Raw genomic sequence first — 17689 nt, 5'->3', positions numbered from 1 at the left:
GAGGGAAAGCATGACCTAGGGTTTAAAGAAGGATGAGACCCATTTCTGTGTAGAAAGCTGAGGCGGTGGTTTGGAGAGGATCTCTGAAAGGGGGCAATGGAGGAGCAGATACCTGTTGGTGTCTCAGAGAAGGTGATTCCTGAAGTCTGCGATGGAGATTGGAGTAACAATTAGAGGAAACCAGGTTGGCCCTTGAAAAGGACTTTTTTTTTTTTTTTTTTTTTTTTTTTTTTTTGGTTTTTCGAGGCAGGGTTTCTCTGTAGCTTTGGAGCCTGTCCTGGAACTCCCTTTGTAGACCAGGCTGGCCTTGAACTCACAGAGATCCGCCTGCCTCTGCCTTCCTAGTGCTGGGATTAAAGGCGTGCGCCACCACCGCCGGGGCCCTTAAGGACTTAATCATAAGCACAGGTGGTTACTTGGTCCAGATGTAGTTTAATCTTAATCCCACCAAGAACCATGAAGAAAGGTCAGACTGACTGATGGTCAGCCATTCAGGGCTTTTTAATGGAATAGGTCCAAGCACTGTTGTGTGAGTAAATGTCTTTCATATTTAGTAAAAGTAGTACTGGTTAGAATAGTCAGGAATACTTTGCTGACAGCCTAAGGGCATTTGTTTTTATACCTTAGGTCCTTTACATGATGATTTATATAGATAGTACGTGATCCAAGAGGAAAAAGCCCTTTAGAGATAAAGGTTCAAATAAGATATCCCATATTGGTTTTTTAGAAATATAAAATATTAGCACTCTGGGGGTTTGAGAACTTGATCTTTTCTCTTTTCTGGGTTATTTCTTGACCTCATGGTTCAGTTTAGCACAGCCTCTGCGATTGATCTCTCACACCCAAGTTGGTATCTTAGATCTTTATATTCTGGTTGCCAGTTGTGATCAAGTACTAGCTAAGAAACCTGCCTTGAAGCACAGGGTTGGGAAGACAGAGACCTGGGGTTTGGTCCTTAGGAGGCTGAAACAAGTTAGTGAGTAAGTACGCTTGAGTACAGCTCAGCCCACAGGTAAGCCCCTACCCGCACAGCATCTTATGGGCCCAAGCCAGCAGTTATCTGGGGCTGAGAGAGCTACATATTCTTACTAAGCTGGAAAGGCAAGTTACTCTTCCCTATGGGGGAGGAGAGATGTGGCCTCTTCTCTACAACTGCTTTTAATCAGTTTCTTTGTCATATTTGCAGATAAGTTTCATTTTCCTGTTTATAAAATCACAGTGTTACCATTCTGTGTTCCTTGGAAGATCCCTGGGATATGTGATTCTTTTCTTTAATAAAAGAAAAGTTTAAAGTTGTTTCAATTAACTTTATTTATAGGAAACACTGCCTACATTGACAGGGAAAGGAATTTGCTTGGAACTATTGGTTACTAAAGGCAATGTATAGTGTCTGACTGCACATGTGACTCTTTAATGATCCTGGTACTCTGCTCCAAGAAATTCAAATTTATTTCAAACTCCATGAGGCGAATCTCTGGATTATCAGTAATGAAAGTTTCCTTGCGTGTGTTAGCTTGTCTTGTGGTCATGTTTGACACTGCTACCTTTTTATTTTTAACACCTTATTACATTATTCCTTTTTAAAAAAATATATCAGTTACTGCCTATGTAATCTTTTTTAGCCTGGAATTCTTGGGATCAGAGGGCATAGATTTTTGAGAAGACTCATGGCATTTTTCAAATGACTACTACTTTCTCTCTGTTTCTTTTACAAGTCATTTCATTCCCCTAACACTAGTCGGCAGCAGCTGGGGAAGGTTCCATGTGTGCTCTGAGCTGGGTGGGCTCAGCTTGATGTAGACAGCTAGACAACTTTGACTTAACAACAGCGTGGCTGTAGTTATTAGAATTCTAGAACGTTAAGTAGCAAAGATCAAATTGGCTATAGTGTTTCCCTCTCCCAGAACTCTTCTTTTTCCCCTTCTCTGCTGAAGGTGGACTGTTGAGCTCCCTCATCTTTGCCATTCCAGGTCAGGCAGTGAAGTTGTGGGTGGCCATTGTAACTAAATTTGCGGAGGAAGGCCAGCATTTAGAATAACAAATACAATCAGACTAAATTAACTTTCTGTTTTCTAAAATCTGTTTCAGCAACTCTACCAGATCCTGACTGACTTTGATATCCGGTTTTATATGTATGAACTACTTAAAGTAAGTAGCATTTGTAAACAGTACTTTAAAAAAAAATCAGGCATATTCCTTTAAGAAGTTTTTGAAAAGACAAAATTTAAGCAGAATATCTTCTGCTACCCAGAGAATCAAGTAAGGCCTAAACTTCTGATGAGAATTCTGTTGTGAGACCTCTTAGGTTTTCTTTTCTTTTCTTTTTTTTAATTTAACTTTATGTTATGTGCATTGGTGTGAAGGCGTCAGATCCTCTGGAATGGAGTTACAGACAGTTGTGAACTGTTATGCGAGGGTTGGGAATTGAACCAGGACCAGCTAAAAGAACAGCCAGTGCTTTTAGCCACGGAGTCACCTCTCCAGCCCTCCTCACAGGTTTTCAGTAAAATTTAGAAGACTGGTCAAAGGCAGGACAGGGCCGTTATACAAAGCTCACAACCCCCTGTGCCTCTTGTTGGCTGTTGAAGTTTTCCTAAGTCACTCAGACATAAAGACTTTAAAGATGGATTCTTATTGCTCGTAATCTCAGAGTTTGCCTGGTAAGTCTTTTTTAGATTCAAGTCTGCCTGACTGAGACAAAGTGGTCTGGGTTGGCCCCATTCATGTATCTTGTGATACAGGCTGACGTTGCTGGAATAGTTGATCCCGTCAGAATGAAGACCTCAATGTGTAAACACTTCAACCTGGCCTGGGCTGGTTTGCCCGCACCTGTTAACCAAAGTCAACCCCTGTGGCCAGCCCTTGATTTTAAAGGGTGTAAAATGGTTATTTCTTCGTGGGAAAGTCATAAAGAGGGATGGGTACAGAATTGGCAGTCTTTTTTTGTTTGTTTTTATCAAACTGTCTTTTAACATCCTTTCTTATATGAGAAGATCTACCCCTCACCCCAAGTGCTAGTGCTCAATCTAGGGAGAAGTGATGGGTGGACCTTCTAAATGACTTAAAAATACCAAGTACTATAAAAAAGAAAAATAGAAGCATTATCAATTGGCAAAAGAATATTTTCATTTGTCTAGGTGAACACTTGAGTAAAGCATTCTGAAAATGCTGCATGTACCTTTTAAGGTAATGAATCACTAATAACTTCATAAGAACTATGAGCTCACAGAAGTGCTTTATAAATACAGAATTGGCCAGGCATGGTGGCGTATGACTAACTCCTGGCACTGGGGAGATAGAGGCAGTGGGTCTCTTAAGTTCAATACAAACCTAATCTACATAGTACATTCCAGGCCAGCCAGAGCTACAAAGTGAGAATTCTCTCCAAAATAATAATATAAATCATAGAGTATTACAAAAACTGGGGGGGGGGGGGGGGGGATTAGATGTCAATTAAGAAAATTCCCAAGATGGGGTTTATGTGGGAACTGTGGAACATTGCTTGAACCAGGTTAGAGCAAGGCTGGACTTAGGGAGTGGAAGTTTAAAGACCTGACTCCATGAAATGAATGCTTTTCCATAGAATTGTGCTTTAATGATCTGCCTGTTCCTGGAGCCACAAGTGGTGGGCTTGAGATTCACTCCATGTCTATTGAGCTCCCTTTTTGTTGGGAAGGGTAGACTAGAGCTTGACCTGGTCCACCTTTTCTGTGTTTTCTCCAGACTAGAAGTCTAGTAGGAAGAGGTTTGCAGTCCTCCCAGAAAACCCCACACATGCACCCTTAAGAGCCACTGCCCATTTCTCAGAAGTGTTCATTTAGGTCAGTATTTAGGTTTTGTGGATTTTTAGCGAGTGCCAGCTGGACAAAGAAACTAGCACAGCTGTCCTCAGTGCTGGGGCCCTGCTACTGTCTAGTGGTAGCAGTATTCTATCTGTTCCTACTGATGAATGATCAACAGGAATTTAAAGGTGTTTTAGGATCCCCACAGGGTGTTTGGCCAGTAAGTACTGCTAAGAACTAATCACTGCTGCTTTTCCCCTCAGCCCTTGCTTCCAAGTGGCTTTCCCATCCCAGGTATTGTCTGGATTCTATCTTTGACAAAGGCTGGGTAAAATGGCGGAAACTGAGCTGGATGTTTTGTGTGACTGCTCGGTGACCGACCCTATCTCCAGGTTTCCTGTGATCTGGTTCAGATCCAGGGGCATTTGCCCACATAGAGCCTAGTTTTATAAGAAAACTGCCAAGATGGGACTTGAATGAGAACTATGAAATGAAATGCTGATTAAGCAAAATGTCAGTTTAATGAAGGCACAACAGCACGTTAGAATCTTGCTACAGCTGTTGTAAAGTAAATCTTGAGTTTCTGTGATAGTAGACTTGGTATGTATAAACCTTCAGCCAAGTGTCCTTAGATCTATGGTAGCTGTTCAAGCAAAACCTAAGAGCTCTGTTCTCTGCTCATGTGATACTGATCACTTGCCAAGTGCTTAGTGGTCTTGCATAGCTGGTGGCTACTCTACTATACAAAAAACAATGGACAAGGCTGACAGAAAAATTATGGACATCCAGAAAGTGCTCTTAGGCTCCTTCTGTCTAGTATTCCCTTCTTTGGAGATTATATCTCACCTCTATCCCCAGGTTTTATATTGTCCACTCTACAAATTCAAATTAAAAATGTCAAAGCTTGTCTGTTACTGTTGCTATAGAACAGGGAACATGTTTCTTGGCATGCTGCTTGCTTGTTCTCTGTTTAAAAACCCTCCAGCATGAAGATGCCTGGTATGGTCCTTCTTAGTCTACCACTGCAGGAGGTACTTGGTATCTAGAATTACTTTTGTTGTCACAGCCCAAGTGACACACCTGACACCTAGACCATAAGTAGATGCCATGTATTGTGCTGAATAGTCTTTAATACAGGAGGCCCCCACATGAAGAATTTTCTGGCCTCCTGAAACTTTCCTGTGCTTCTTAAGCCAAAGGATCTAACTTTGGTGTTCACAAAGATGACCTATGGTGTGTGTGTGTGTGTTAAAGAAGATTTAAGAGCTGTGAGTGGATAGGTGGGAGATATATTAGGGGTTTAAAAAAAAAAAAGCTGGGTGGGGTAATCCCAGCACTCAGGAGTCTGAGGCAGGAGAATATTGACTCTGAGGCCAGTCTGGGTACGGAGAGTGGAGGGCAGCCTGACTGAACTGTGTAGCAATGAAAAGGAAAAAGGCTTGTTAATAATCCAAGCTTAAAATTTTAAATCAATGTTTCTTTAAAGACAATATAAATATATTTTGATATAATATAAATATATGTTATTTGTAGTCTACATTTAAATATATAGAGAGAGAATGATCAGTAAACACGTGACAGAAGTTTCATCACTAATAAGAAAATACAAATGAGAAATACATTGAGCTACCTGTATAGCTGTAATTTAAAAAGGAACAGGTGGTGGTGTCACATGCCTTTAATCCCAGCACTTGGGAGGGAGAGGCCAGCAAAAACAACAACAACAAAAAAAAACAGTGACAGCTGTTGGTGAGAATGTGGAAAAACTGGGACCATCTTGTGCTGGACTTGAAAACAGGCAGTTTCTTAAAAATTGTAAAGTTACCATGCAACAAGGCGCTTCTGCCCCTAAAAAATTTACCCCAGATAAATGGATACCTACCCTCCAGAATAACTTAAATATGATTGTTCATTGAAGCATTTGCTCTCCGCAGCCAAAAGTAGAAACAACCCTAGTAAGTTCATAAATGATTCAGTGTCAAAAATAAATAAGTTCAGTGAGAAAATTAGACAAAGTACTGTACTATTAGTAATAATATCCAGCGGTAAGAACTCTCTAGATAGCAGATCCACGGTGCCCAGGAGTAGCTTGGCATAGGCATTAACTAAAAACGAGCTCCAGGGAACTATGGGGGTGCTGAAAAGCTCTACAACAACATGGTGGCATTGGTTACACAGCTCTCAGTTTCCGTTTACTAAGGATCATTGGCTTTCAACACTTAAAAGCCTTTTATACTGATTATATTACAGGAAGTGATTTTCTCTAATAATAATTCTCTAATAATAGTAATTCTTAGATGCTGGCTCAGGTTTTATGTTTAAGAAAAAGTGTAAATGTAAACTCACATAGTTCACATAACTTAAGTCTGCCTGGTTAAAAGATATCTTCAGGCCAGGTGGTGGTGGCGCACACCTTTAGTCCCAGCACTCGGGAGGCAGAGGCAGGTGGATCTCTGTGAGTTCGAGGCCAGCCTGGTCTACAAAGGGAGTTCCAGGACAGGCTCCAAAGCTACAGAGAAACCCTGTCTCGTGGGGAAAAAAATAAATATATTCATATGTCATTCATTTTTCATGTCCACGTAGATTCTGAGGTCCCACACTCTGGCCTCTCATTCTCTCTTTTTTAAAGCAACCTTCATTATGATCATCAACAGCCCCCTTTCTATTGGCTACCAGCTGTAGTGTCCCTGGAGAGCATCTTATTTTCTCTCTCCTTAAAGGCAGTAAGCTGCCCTTTTTGAGACAATTCAAGGTAAAGTGTCACAAATAATAAAAATGTGTTTGCCTTGGGGATGGTAGAGGGTTTGCTTACTTTTCTCTGCTTTCTTACCTTCTAGGCTCTGGATTACTGCCACAGCAAGGGAATCATGCACAGGGATGTGAAACCTCACAATGTCATGATAGATCACCAACAAAAAAAGGTACCAGTCTAGCCAGGTAGCACCATATCTTTGCTGAAGGCTTGGGGAAACCTCAGCCTTGTCCAGTAGCACTGTGGTGTCTGTAGAGCGTACATTTCTTCAGTAGGCTGAGTTGCTGTGACTTCTCTAGTCTCCAGGAAGTACATGTGACCTTGGCTATGGTCACTGGTTTTATTTTGGTTTTTGTGTTCAGAGGACCTCAGGAACAAACTATAGTAGTAGTTTCTGCTTTGCTTTTTAGTGACCATTAGACCAACCCTACTGTCCCTAAAAAGTACACTTGGGTCTCTCCAACTCTGGTTGTTTTAGCCCGTGTTAGCTTAATGACCAAATAGAGCAGTTCCAGAGTGGGGCATGCACTTGAGTCCTTCAGTAGTGCCTGAGGCTTTAGAGCTGTGAATGATGGGAAATGTGTTCCACATGAAAGGAGCATGGAGACTGAAAAAAGGCTGAGTGCTTTTGATTTGTAGAGTAAAAAACCAGGATAACTATAAAAGGGGAAAAACTCAGAATATTCTAAGTACTCTACTCCAGAAATGACCTCATCTACAGTTTCTGAAGTAGACTTCATGGGTACGCTACGTGTGGCCGAATACCTGTAGCAGAGATGTGGTGTGGCATCCTCAGGTATGGGTGGGCATCTGGAAGTGCACCTCTCGCATTGTTTGGTCTTTCTCATAGCTCCGATTGATTGACTGGGGTCTGGCGGAATTCTATCATCCTGCTCAGGAGTACAATGTTCGCGTGGCCTCGAGGTACTTCAAGGGACCAGAGCTCCTTGTGGACTATCAGGTGAATGTGTCAGTGAAGCTGCTCTGAGCTATCTTTATATTCTCTTAAGGATTTTCCTGATTGCTGTGTAGTCAGTTGTTTATTATTATACTCTAAAGGTTTTTCTCAGCTACATTAACAAAGAATTTATTATTTTTTATGTGTGTATGTGTATGTATGAGCATACTTGTAACTATAGCCCTCGTGGGAAGGTCAGAAGACAAACTCGCAGGAGTTTGTGATCTCCGCCATATTGGTTCTTATAACCAAACTTATGTTAGAGGCTTGACAGCCTTTTACTAAATCTCTTGCTGGCTTTTTTCTTCTTAATCTTAAGGGAAAGGGGTGACTTTTAGTTCTAAAGTAACTGCAGAAAAGCTGAGGATGGAGCTTAGTAGTAGATACTTGTCTAGTATGGATAAGGCTGTAGTGCCTCAAAAGCAAGGGCTAATCTTTAGATGTCAGATGAGTATGAGAAACTCGAGTTGATACATTGTTGACTTCATGACATTCTGCCTTCAGATGTATGATTACAGCTTGGACATGTGGAGCTTGGGCTGTATGTTAGCAAGCATGATATTCCGAAAGGAGCCATTCTTCCATGGGCAGGACAACTACGACCAGGTGAGCAGCTTCAGCCCTTGCTGGTTTGTCACAAATGCTAGGGAAATAGCCTCTGGGGCAGGAATGAGGTATGGAGTGTTGCTCAGTGCACATGGGCTCTGTAAGCTAACGAATAATTATATGTAGGTAGGCATAAGGGCCCCGACCATGCAGAGACAGCTAATGCTGTCTGTGGTGAAAGTTAAAGATGGCTCTAAGAAATAACGCAGCTCTTTGTCTGACAAAAACAGATTCTAGTTGTTGATCAGTGTCCCCAAAGATATTAGCATCTAAATTATGTTAACCCTTTAAAAGCAGTTTAGAATCTTGCATTCATGTGAGCTTTGTGTCCTTAAGTCTCTTTGTTTATTCTAGGCTGGGGTCTCTGTTGGGTCCGTAGAGATTTGGGTAGTGTGGAATTTCCTAATTCCCAGACCCAGCACAGTGTCCTGGCAAGTTCATGGGAAGCTTTGTGCTTGGTGGTTTGGTTCAGTGTGTTCTGTGTTTCAGCTTGTTCGAATTGCCAAGGTTCTGGGGACAGATGAACTGTATGGGTATCTGAAGAAGTACCACATAGACCTAGATCCACACTTCAATGATATCTTGGGACAGTAAGTAAAAAAGGGAAGAGAGAGGGTAAGGGAGGGAGCAAGCATTGCTCTATTTCTGAAGTGGGAATATTACACAAAATCCAATTTCTCATTTATCCAATTTATTTATTGAGGTTGAGTCTCACTTCTGTGTAGACCAGAGCTAGTTTTGAACTCACAGATATCTACCAACCATTGCCTCGCTTTGTTACCACCAGGCCTTACAGTTGATGAAAAAATAAGGCAGAAGAATAATGCTTAATCAGATGCAGATGTTTTAAATAGACTGAGCAGTTTCATGTCAGCATGCCGTGGTTATACGGGGGCACCAGGCTGTACCTACACCAGCCTGTTCTGAAGTAGGTACTGAGAAGAATGAGCTTCAGCTGCTTCACAGAGTGCAGCATTCTAAGGGTTGGTTTGTGTTAGGTCTATTAGAGGAGGTTTTTCTTGTATTTAGTCTCAGACTATTAATGATACACTTTTTGTAGGCATTCACGGAAGCGTTGGGAAAACTTTATCCATAGTGAGAACAGACACCTTGTCAGCCCTGAGGCCCTAGATCTTCTCGACAAGCTCCTGCGGTACGACCATCAACAGAGACTGACTGCCAAAGAGGCCATGGAGCACCCATACTTCTGTGAGTGTCTCCCTTTATCTTTGGTGTCAGTCAGAAAACTAGATATTTGGATTAGATCAACCTAGGAATTTGGCTTCAAATCGTTATCCTAGATCACTGAGAGCAATTTACAGGTGATTTTTATTAGTTCCTGGAGGTGTTTGCTTAATTCACTGTTAGTAATACCCCTGAGGCAATGCTGTCTACCCATTCCCATCATTCTGGCCTTGTATACTGAGGTATCTAAGATTCTTGTTTGTTTTAGAGACAGGGTGTCTCTGTAACTTTGGGACCTGCCCTGGAACTCAGTTTGTAGACCATGCTGACCTTGAACTCAATGAGGTCCTTCTGTTTCTACCTTCTGAGTGCTGGGATTAAAGTGTGACAGCACTGCCTGGCAAGATTTTCTTTTCCAAGTGTGAAAATATAATCAAAGATTATTTTTTTTCCCTTTAAAGAAATAAGTTAAAAATAGGAAGATCAGCTGGGTGGTGGTGATGCACACCTTTAACCCCAGCACTTAGGCAGAGGCAGGTGAATCTCTGAGTTCGAGATCAGCCTGGTTTACAGAACAATTTCCAAGACATCCAAGGCTACACAGTGAAACCCTGTCTCAAAACAAAGCAAACAGACAAAAAGGCAGTGGGATGACACTAATGGTTTCTAAAGGAAGCAGTATGTGAATAAGAGCAACCTGAAGTGAGCGCCAGGCTCTGACATTTCCCACAGCATGTGGCCTCTTGCACTTGCTTGTGGTTTGAGTACATCTTTCCGTGTGGGGGCAGAGGTGGTTCAGTCTAGTCAGTCATGGAAGGGGCTGTTCTTTGACCCCTTTGTGCGCTTTTCCTGTCCTTTTTTCCTTTGGAATTTAGCTAATTTCTAGTAATTGTAATGAGTATGAAGGACTTACTATGGTCTTAAACCTAGGACAGAAATTTAAAGCAACAAGAAGTTGAAAGGGTCTTCTCTTTCAGCCTTCTGAGCTCTGGACTGCTGACATTCCATCGTCTGCTTTCTCATTTCAATCACAAAGCTGTTTTTACTCTTCAAGGTAGACCACCTTCAGGATACTAGTGTCGCCTGGCGTAGTGGCACACACCTTTAAGCCAAGCACTTAGAGGCAGTCAGTGGGATACATAATAAAACTCAGTCTTAAAACAACAAATAGCCAGGTGTGGTGATACACACCTAAAGATTGGTGTCCAGCCTGGACTACAGAGTGAGTTCCCTGAGAGCTTGGGCTACCCTGTCTGAAAAAAACAAGCAAACAAACAAATACAATAAAATAAAAAGCAGTACTGGTATAAACCCATGAGGCAAATGCATACGGATTGCAAATTTGAAGCAATCTAGTATATATAGTTAGACCCTGTCTCTGAAATAATAACAAAAACAACCTGATATTTCAGATAATTGTTTGATTGCTTTTCTAAATAAATTGAGTATTTCTCTCTGCTTAAAATTGATAGACTGCCACAGGCTCTTTTACTCACCCTTTTTATAAGGTGCTCATTGTACATGCTTTAAAGAATTTAAAGGCTAGGTATTATGTTGGTACGTAAAGAAGAAATGACAAGAAATTGGTGGCTAAGTTAGGGTCGCTGTGCCTTTCAGCAGCCAGGTCTGTATTCTTTTTTTTGGTTTTTCGAGACAGGGTTTCTCTGTGGTTTTGGAGCCTATCCCGGAACTAGCTCTTGTAGACCAGGCTGGTCTCGAACTCACAGAGATCCGCCTGCCTCTGCCTCCCCGAGTGCTGGGATTAAAGGCGTGCGCCACCACCGCCCGGCAGCCAGGTCTCTATTCTAAGGAAGTAGAATGACCTCCACATAATTCCCCACTGGGCATGACCACTACCCTGACTGAGCTGCAGCCTAAGGCTGAGTTTAGTGTTAATTTGAGCAACAAATAAAATTTTCAGAAGTAGTTGAGACTATGACTTAGTAGAAGATTGCCTAGCAAGCATGAGACTGGGTGCTATTCCTTGCCTTGAGGACAAAAAGAAAAGGAGTCCGTTCCTGATCCTGGTGCCTGGTCCTTGTGTGACCTGAGTTCCTCATAAATGTCTGGGTTGGTGCATATAGAATAGGAAAGGCGGGTGCTGACGTGTGGACCTGTGCTCCTCTCTTGCAGACCCTGTAGTGAAGGAGCAGTCCCAGCCTTGCCCAGAGAACGCCGTGCTTTCCAGTGGCCTCACCGCAGCACGATGAAGCCTGGAGAATCGACGGTAATGCGGCACTGATGCTTGCCAATAAAACCAACAACCAAACAAAAACTTGAAGGAAACTACAGTGTGATAAAAAGAAATTCTAATCATTCCTTCTAAAGGCAAAGAAGAGTAAAGACCTAAAGCCTGTCAAAAGCAAGAAACTCCCCAGTACTAGTCTGCAGGGATCTGCGTTGTTCAGTGTGGCAGCGCATAGTGCAGGATCTGAGGGACTCTCCCTTTGGAATGCATGGGAGATGAGACGCTCGGAGTTGTTGTGCACGTACCTGCGTTTAACAGGATACCACTGTTGAATTAACCCGTTCGGTCAACAAGCTCTGAATATCTGACTTCCTATCTATTCCATTGTGGTCTGGTTTTCTTTTGTGAGAATTCAGGCTCAAGTTTTAGCAAAAGTCAGCAGTCTGTTCTGACACACCAGCCTCATTTACAAAAGAAAAAAAAGAAAGAAAAGAAAAAAAGATTAAAACAGTGACAGTATTTTTTTTAAGCTCTTTTACAAATTCATGTGTTATGTATTTTTTTATGACATGAGCTCTCCAGGAAATGTACCTCATTCCTGCAGTTTTCTTCTAAGTCTATCCATTTGGAGGCAAACTGCGGTCACTCTCACCACGTCCTCTATAGTGTCAGAAGAAGGCACTATAAATCTTGACATGCCATGAACAGGTCCCAGGTGCATTAGAAGTTCCATGCTGTGTGCATAACTTGGGGCTCACCTTTATGGATTTGCCTAACTGTTGAATCTTGTTTCTTTTTTGAGTTTTCCCCCTGCCTTGTAAGGAAAACCTCACCATTTCTCAGCACAGCTTTGTGCAGGCACCTCCTTTAATGTACCACTCTAAAACAAAGACTACTTTTGTTCACAACCATGGCTGCAGCTGCAAAGCTAGTCTTCAGGCAGGTCAAGGAGGGAGGGAAATTTTCTATTAGGATTCATTCAGGAAAGACGTCACATGTACAAAAGGCATAGCCCTCCACCTTCCCTCTTTTTAATCCTGTGACAAACAGGTCTGGCTGCAATCGGGGTAATGGCATTTACAGCTCTGATAGGTCATACATGAATGTAATGGCAAAGAAGTCTGGCATGCAGGCGCTTGCTTGTGGGCAAGGTTGTCCCATGACTCCTGCAACTGGCTGAAGCAGGATGACCAGGGCTGGGGGGAGGAACTGGGGCTCCTGGAGCGAGTGTCAAAGCTTTATAGATCCACTGTGCTAACCTCCTGTTAGCAGAAAGAGGTAGATTTTGTTTGTTTTTTGTTTTTTATAGGGCTGATTTCATTTGGGGGACTGGTCACTGACATGGTTTGTCACCTAGTCCCCTCTCCTTGGCTGCGGAGCTATGCCCTCAGCTCTGGAGACCTAACATGTTTGGGGTATAAACCACATCACACTTAGGGTTTCTTCATTAACTATTTAATAATGCCATACATTTTTATAAGGTTAGATTGTTTGTTTGAAACATCTGTTTACATTCCAAATTCCAATAAACTTGTATTGGTATTGGTAGCAGGTCCATCTCTAAATGAAGATTCTATTTTGTCGTTTGGTCTGTGAGAACTTAAAAGGCAAATTAACACTTTTCTTGATAGTATGGAATTGAGTTTATAGGTTAAAAAGTAAGATTCTGGGCCAGTGACATGGCAGGTAAAGGCATTTGCTGCAAAGACTGATGCCCAGAGTTCAGTCCCTGAAATCTACACGGTGAAGGGGAGAGCCTGCTCCCACAAGCTGTCTTCTTCCCACACTTGTGCTGTGGCATGTAAACACACACAATAAATAAAGTTTTAAAATCTTCTTTAAGATCCTTTATGAAGCCAAAGCATTGCCGTGCAGTTAAGACTTTCATCCAGATCTGCCTCCTTGCATCAGCTTCTGTGTACCGATGTGCTATACATTTGTTCTTCCTGATTTGGCAACATGACATGGACGCCACTGAACCTGGGTTAACATGTCAGGCAGCAAACCTCAAGTGTTGGGAATACTATGGGATTTCTCGTGCGCCCTTTGGTTGTCCAGGGAATGTGTTACCGTATGTTTTTCCTGTTTTCTAACTTCATCGCCTTGATTACCCATGCTTCTCTTCTCCCTTTAAATTGTTCAAGAGTCTGTTGGGGGGGACTCAATTGAGCAGTAACCCCACCTCTTTGTCCTGGGTCCTCCAGAGATAGTGAAAACTTCTGTGAGAAGAGTTGGCCATGTTCCCCTGACCCTCCTCTTTGGCGTGCTCTAGGAGAGAGGTCCTTGAGTGATAGCTCAGTGGGGCGTGTCCTTTGTATGCAGCAGTGCCTGTATTTTACCTCTCTTCCCCCTTACTGTGGAACATCCTTGGGCTTAATGCTTGCTCTCTCTGGATCTGCACTCTGCCTAGTTTCCCAAGTTGTAGTGAATCTAGTAGCCCTCTCACCTGTCTCCAAACTTATCTTGATCCAGGGGTACCTGGGTCCAGCCCCTAGAGTTTGGAGAGTTTTAAAGTGTGTGTGTGTGTCTGTGTGTCTGTGTGTGTGTGTGCGCGCGCGCATGAGAGAGAGAGTTACATTCAGACTAAACTGGTCAATTTACCCACTCAGTATCCTTCACATGAATACATACATCTTAAACTCATCTCAGTAATTTTCTTTTGTTTCATTACCTTATAACAAGTTAAAAGTGCCTATGACAAGGACTTAATTATTTCCTAATGAAAAGCAAAAACACAACAAACAGTGGGGAACAGGGTAGTGTTGCACTGTCATCTCAGGTACTGCCTGTGTTCAAGACCGGCACCTGGTGCGCTGAGAAGAGGCTCCAGCCCCAGGGCTGACTCCAGCTCACTGTCTCCTTGGTATCCACAAGGAGTGTGACCTCAAGGTTGCCTGGGCTGAGAAAGCCATGCTGAGAATGCTACTAAGAAGTGTGTTGGTGGCGGTTTGTTCTTTTCGGCCACCACTCATTTGAACCCGGCTCCTGTCCCTGTTGTGGGTGGCTGGGTAGAAGCTATTGCATGTGTAAAGAGAGCGTGTGTTCCTGAGGCCTGGTATGGAACAGAGTGCCCTGCCAGACCTCCTCGTGAACCTTCTCTTAACATGTCCATGCCCACCTGGCTTAGGGCACATGGGTCCTCTCACAGAAAAGAAAGCAATCTCAGGCTGACTGCTGAGAGAAAGGAGCTGGGGGTCCCAGAGGCTTAGGGAGGTGGCTGGGTGGTGGGGTGCAGGTGAAAGAAAAGGATCCAGTAAGAAAAATATAAAGGTGAGCTTTGAACAGCTCATACTTCCTGAGAATGAAACTAGGGGTCACTAAGCTCCTGTGACAAATGTGCCGGGAGAGGATACTGCCCCTGGCTTGGGTCCAATGGCCCTTGAGAGGTGGTTGCTAGGGGCTTTGGGCTGTACCTACTCAGGGAAACAACCTAGGTTCTCCAGGATCATGGCTGCTATGTCAGCACAGCTTCGGGACAGGAACAATGGGAAGAATTCATGTGTATTGGGGTCAGTGTAGGAGTGTTTCCTTTAATGTCAGTTTAGATTCCCAGACACTCAGAAGGAAGGGCAGTCTCCCTCTTGCACATGAGTGGATAAGAGCTGCGGGGAGAGGTGCTTGCAGAATGCCATCCCTTCTGAAAGCAAAAGCAAGCAGATCTTGTGAGTTTGCCGGGGAGTTTAAAAAATTAAAACTGGTGTGTCCTGCCTTTAAAACACAAATTCCAGTGTATGGATGATGAGAAGGGAGGTGGCTAGGAGCCCTTGCTTTTGCGCTGGGGGGTGGCGATCTTTGTCATAGAAGCTGGCAAGATTGGATTATGCAACTGATGCATACTTTTGTGTCAATACTCAACAATGTGCTACAAATGTGACACTTAACCCTGAACTGCATGTATTGGGGATTTTAAAAAGAAAAACAAAAAATACAAACAAACTTTGAATCAATAAATTTAAGTTTTTCACTTGCTGGCTCTTCTTGCTGTAAATGGTGACTAAGTTTGGGGCAGAAATCTTGCTATCCAGTCGGGCGGTGGTGGCGCACGCCTTTAATCCCAGCACTTGGGAGGCAGAGGCAGGCGGATCTCTATGAGTTCGAGACCAGCCTCGTCTACAGAGCTAGTTCCAGGACAGGCTCCAAAGCCGCAGAGAAACCCTGTCTCAAAAAAAAAAAAAAAAAGAAAGAAAGAAAGAAAAAAGAAATCTTGCTATCCAGCGGCAAGTTTGGATGATCTTGAAGAACCAAGGAGCCTTCTGCTTGCAGGAAGACAGCGCTGCCTGTGTTGTTGGTGATTCTTCCACGTGAACACTGCAGCCCCAGTTCCACGGTGTAGCCCTAGATGACTGACATGGGCTGCCATGTCAACAATGAATGCCTGATCTTCCCAACTAGGAGACAAACAGTTGCTGGGACCTTAGCTTGCCTTCCCTGTCTTGGAGGGGGAAGCACCAGCATACACTAGGAGCTTTGAAGACATACTTGGTGGCTGAGGCCATCAGTTTGCTGTTAGCAGTGGGACTGGAGTGTTGTAGATTTGTTCTCTAGTTTCTCAGTGGCATCACTCAAGGCCCCTGCTTCTCAGGACTGACTGGCTTTGTTACCTGACTTTAACTTTGGGACCCCGGCTTGGGTATTTGTGAAAATCTCTCCCTACCACTCCTTGTGGGCCTGTACCATCATTTGGCTGGTGGTAGGGGTCTTGCATGGTTGTGCTTTTATCCCTGACTGATCGCTCTGGATTGGAACCTGGGACAAAAGCTGAAGAGCTTGGGTGGAATGTAATTTCTTAACATGCATGGGCAGCTTTTCTCACCTGTAGAGCAGGAGAAACTTTCCCCCAAGGGAAGTTTCCACAGAGTGACTGAGAGCTTACTGGCTGCTTCATTGTGGTCTGTAGAAGCTAGTCACCGACTTTACCATGATGGCTATGAAAGGCCATCCCAGACAGCTAGCTGCTTGCAGAGGCAGGTTGGCAATCATTTGAGCCCGCCCACTGTCCTCCAATGAGTGGATTCAGCCCTTTCCCGGAATAAATACCAAGACTTCAGCTTCCTAGGCTCGGTACCCTCAGAAAGCGTGTCAGGTCTGAGCCCCTGGAGCTGGACCTCCTGTCTGACTTATGGGACGGTCACTAGGCATTTGCATCAGCACCTGAACTTGAAGAATAGGGCAAGAGACATGACCAGACATAATGTGGCCAGAGTTCCTCTCCAGAAGGCAGGCCAATGACTGCCTCTAGAGTATCAAAGAGCAGGAAGAGGACACTCAGGCCTGTGCTCGTGCAGCCGGTGTCCCATCGAGTGGAAAAGACAAGTTTGTGCCCTGTCCCAGGTGGCCTGCCTCTCAATCTGGCTCTGATTGATTAATGCCCTCTTTCCCCTCCTCCCATCTCTCCCCAGGTCTGTTGCGGTTCCTCATACTTTTCCATAAGAACAAGAGCAAAATCAAACGTCTTAACGCGTGTAGCGAGATCACGTCCCGAGAGCAGACACACAATGGTGGCAGGCTTGGCGAGCACGAACTAGACCACCTGAAGGGCAGCCCACCACCGTAAATCAGACCTCACTTCCGAATGTAAAAGGTTCACATGCCTTTGGCTTCCTGTTGACTTCCTCCCGACCCAGAAAGCATGGGAAATGTGAAGGGTATGCAAAAATGGTTGTTGGTTACTGTTGCTCCCCGTGCCCTTGGCCCGTCCCATGGCTGCCTGTTGCTCCAGCAGATCCCAAGGACTAGCTGACCACAGACTCCACAGACGGGATGGCGGCAGTGTATGGCATGATGGGCAGTTACATATTATTATTTTAAAAGTATATATTATTGAATAAAATGTTTTAAAAGAAGTGGATGTAGAGTTTTTAGTATGGAAGGGGCCATTGGCCAAAACCAGAGAGGGCAATGACCAGCCCCTAAGTAGAGGGAAGCAGGGCGGGCAGGGCCTGTGTCAGGCAGAGTGGCGTGAGCAGCCTGGGTCGCTGCATAGGCCGGAAGAGCTGGGCCTTGCCTTGATGCATTCCCTGTAGTTCACTCTCACCTCTGCCACAGGAGTGGCTCAGCATGGCCTCCATGGTGATTTCAGGAAGAGGCTGTAAGTCACCGTTTGCTGTTTCTTTAGAGCTCATGCCTCAACATTTTTTTTTTTTTTTTTTCTGAGACAGGGTTCCTTTCTCTGGCTGTCCTGGAACTAGCCTCTTGTAGACCAGGCTGTCTGGCCTCAA

General features: G+C 43.8%; 1 protein-coding gene across 4 annotated transcripts in view; it reads left to right on the top strand.

Annotated features, from left to right (window-relative positions):
• The window catches only part of Csnk2a2 (casein kinase 2 alpha 2), a 40395-nt gene extending 23081 nt beyond the window's left edge, over positions 1-17314 (top strand). For 3 of the 4 annotated variants that reach the window (XM_050144008.1, XM_050144006.1, XM_050144009.1), the window contains 7 exons: positions 2089-2148; positions 6620-6703; positions 7385-7495; positions 7997-8098; positions 8588-8688; positions 9159-9307; positions 11417-13307. In XM_050144008.1, coding sequence (XP_049999965.1) covers positions 2089-2148; positions 6620-6703; positions 7385-7495; positions 7997-8098; positions 8588-8688; positions 9159-9307; positions 11417-11493 — 684 coding nt within the window. In that variant the 3' untranslated portion in view covers positions 11494-13307. Of the gene's footprint in view, positions 1-2088; positions 2149-6619; positions 6704-7384; positions 7496-7996; positions 8099-8587; positions 8689-9158; positions 9308-11416; positions 13308-16870 lie in introns of those variants that run through there. The other variant, XM_050144007.1, reaches the window with a different exon arrangement.
• The last annotated feature ends 375 nt before the right edge of the window (positions 17315-17689 follow it).

The sequence above is a fragment of the Alexandromys fortis genome, unplaced genomic scaffold (genome assembly GCF_014885135.2).
Source record: "Alexandromys fortis isolate MF-2015 unplaced genomic scaffold, M_Fortis_MF-2015_v1.1 scaffold_1, whole genome shotgun sequence".
Taxonomy (NCBI): Eukaryota; Metazoa; Chordata; class Mammalia; order Rodentia; family Cricetidae; genus Alexandromys; species Alexandromys fortis.
Note: the sequence above shows the minus strand (reverse complement) of the source record. Positions and strands in the feature narration are given on the sequence as shown.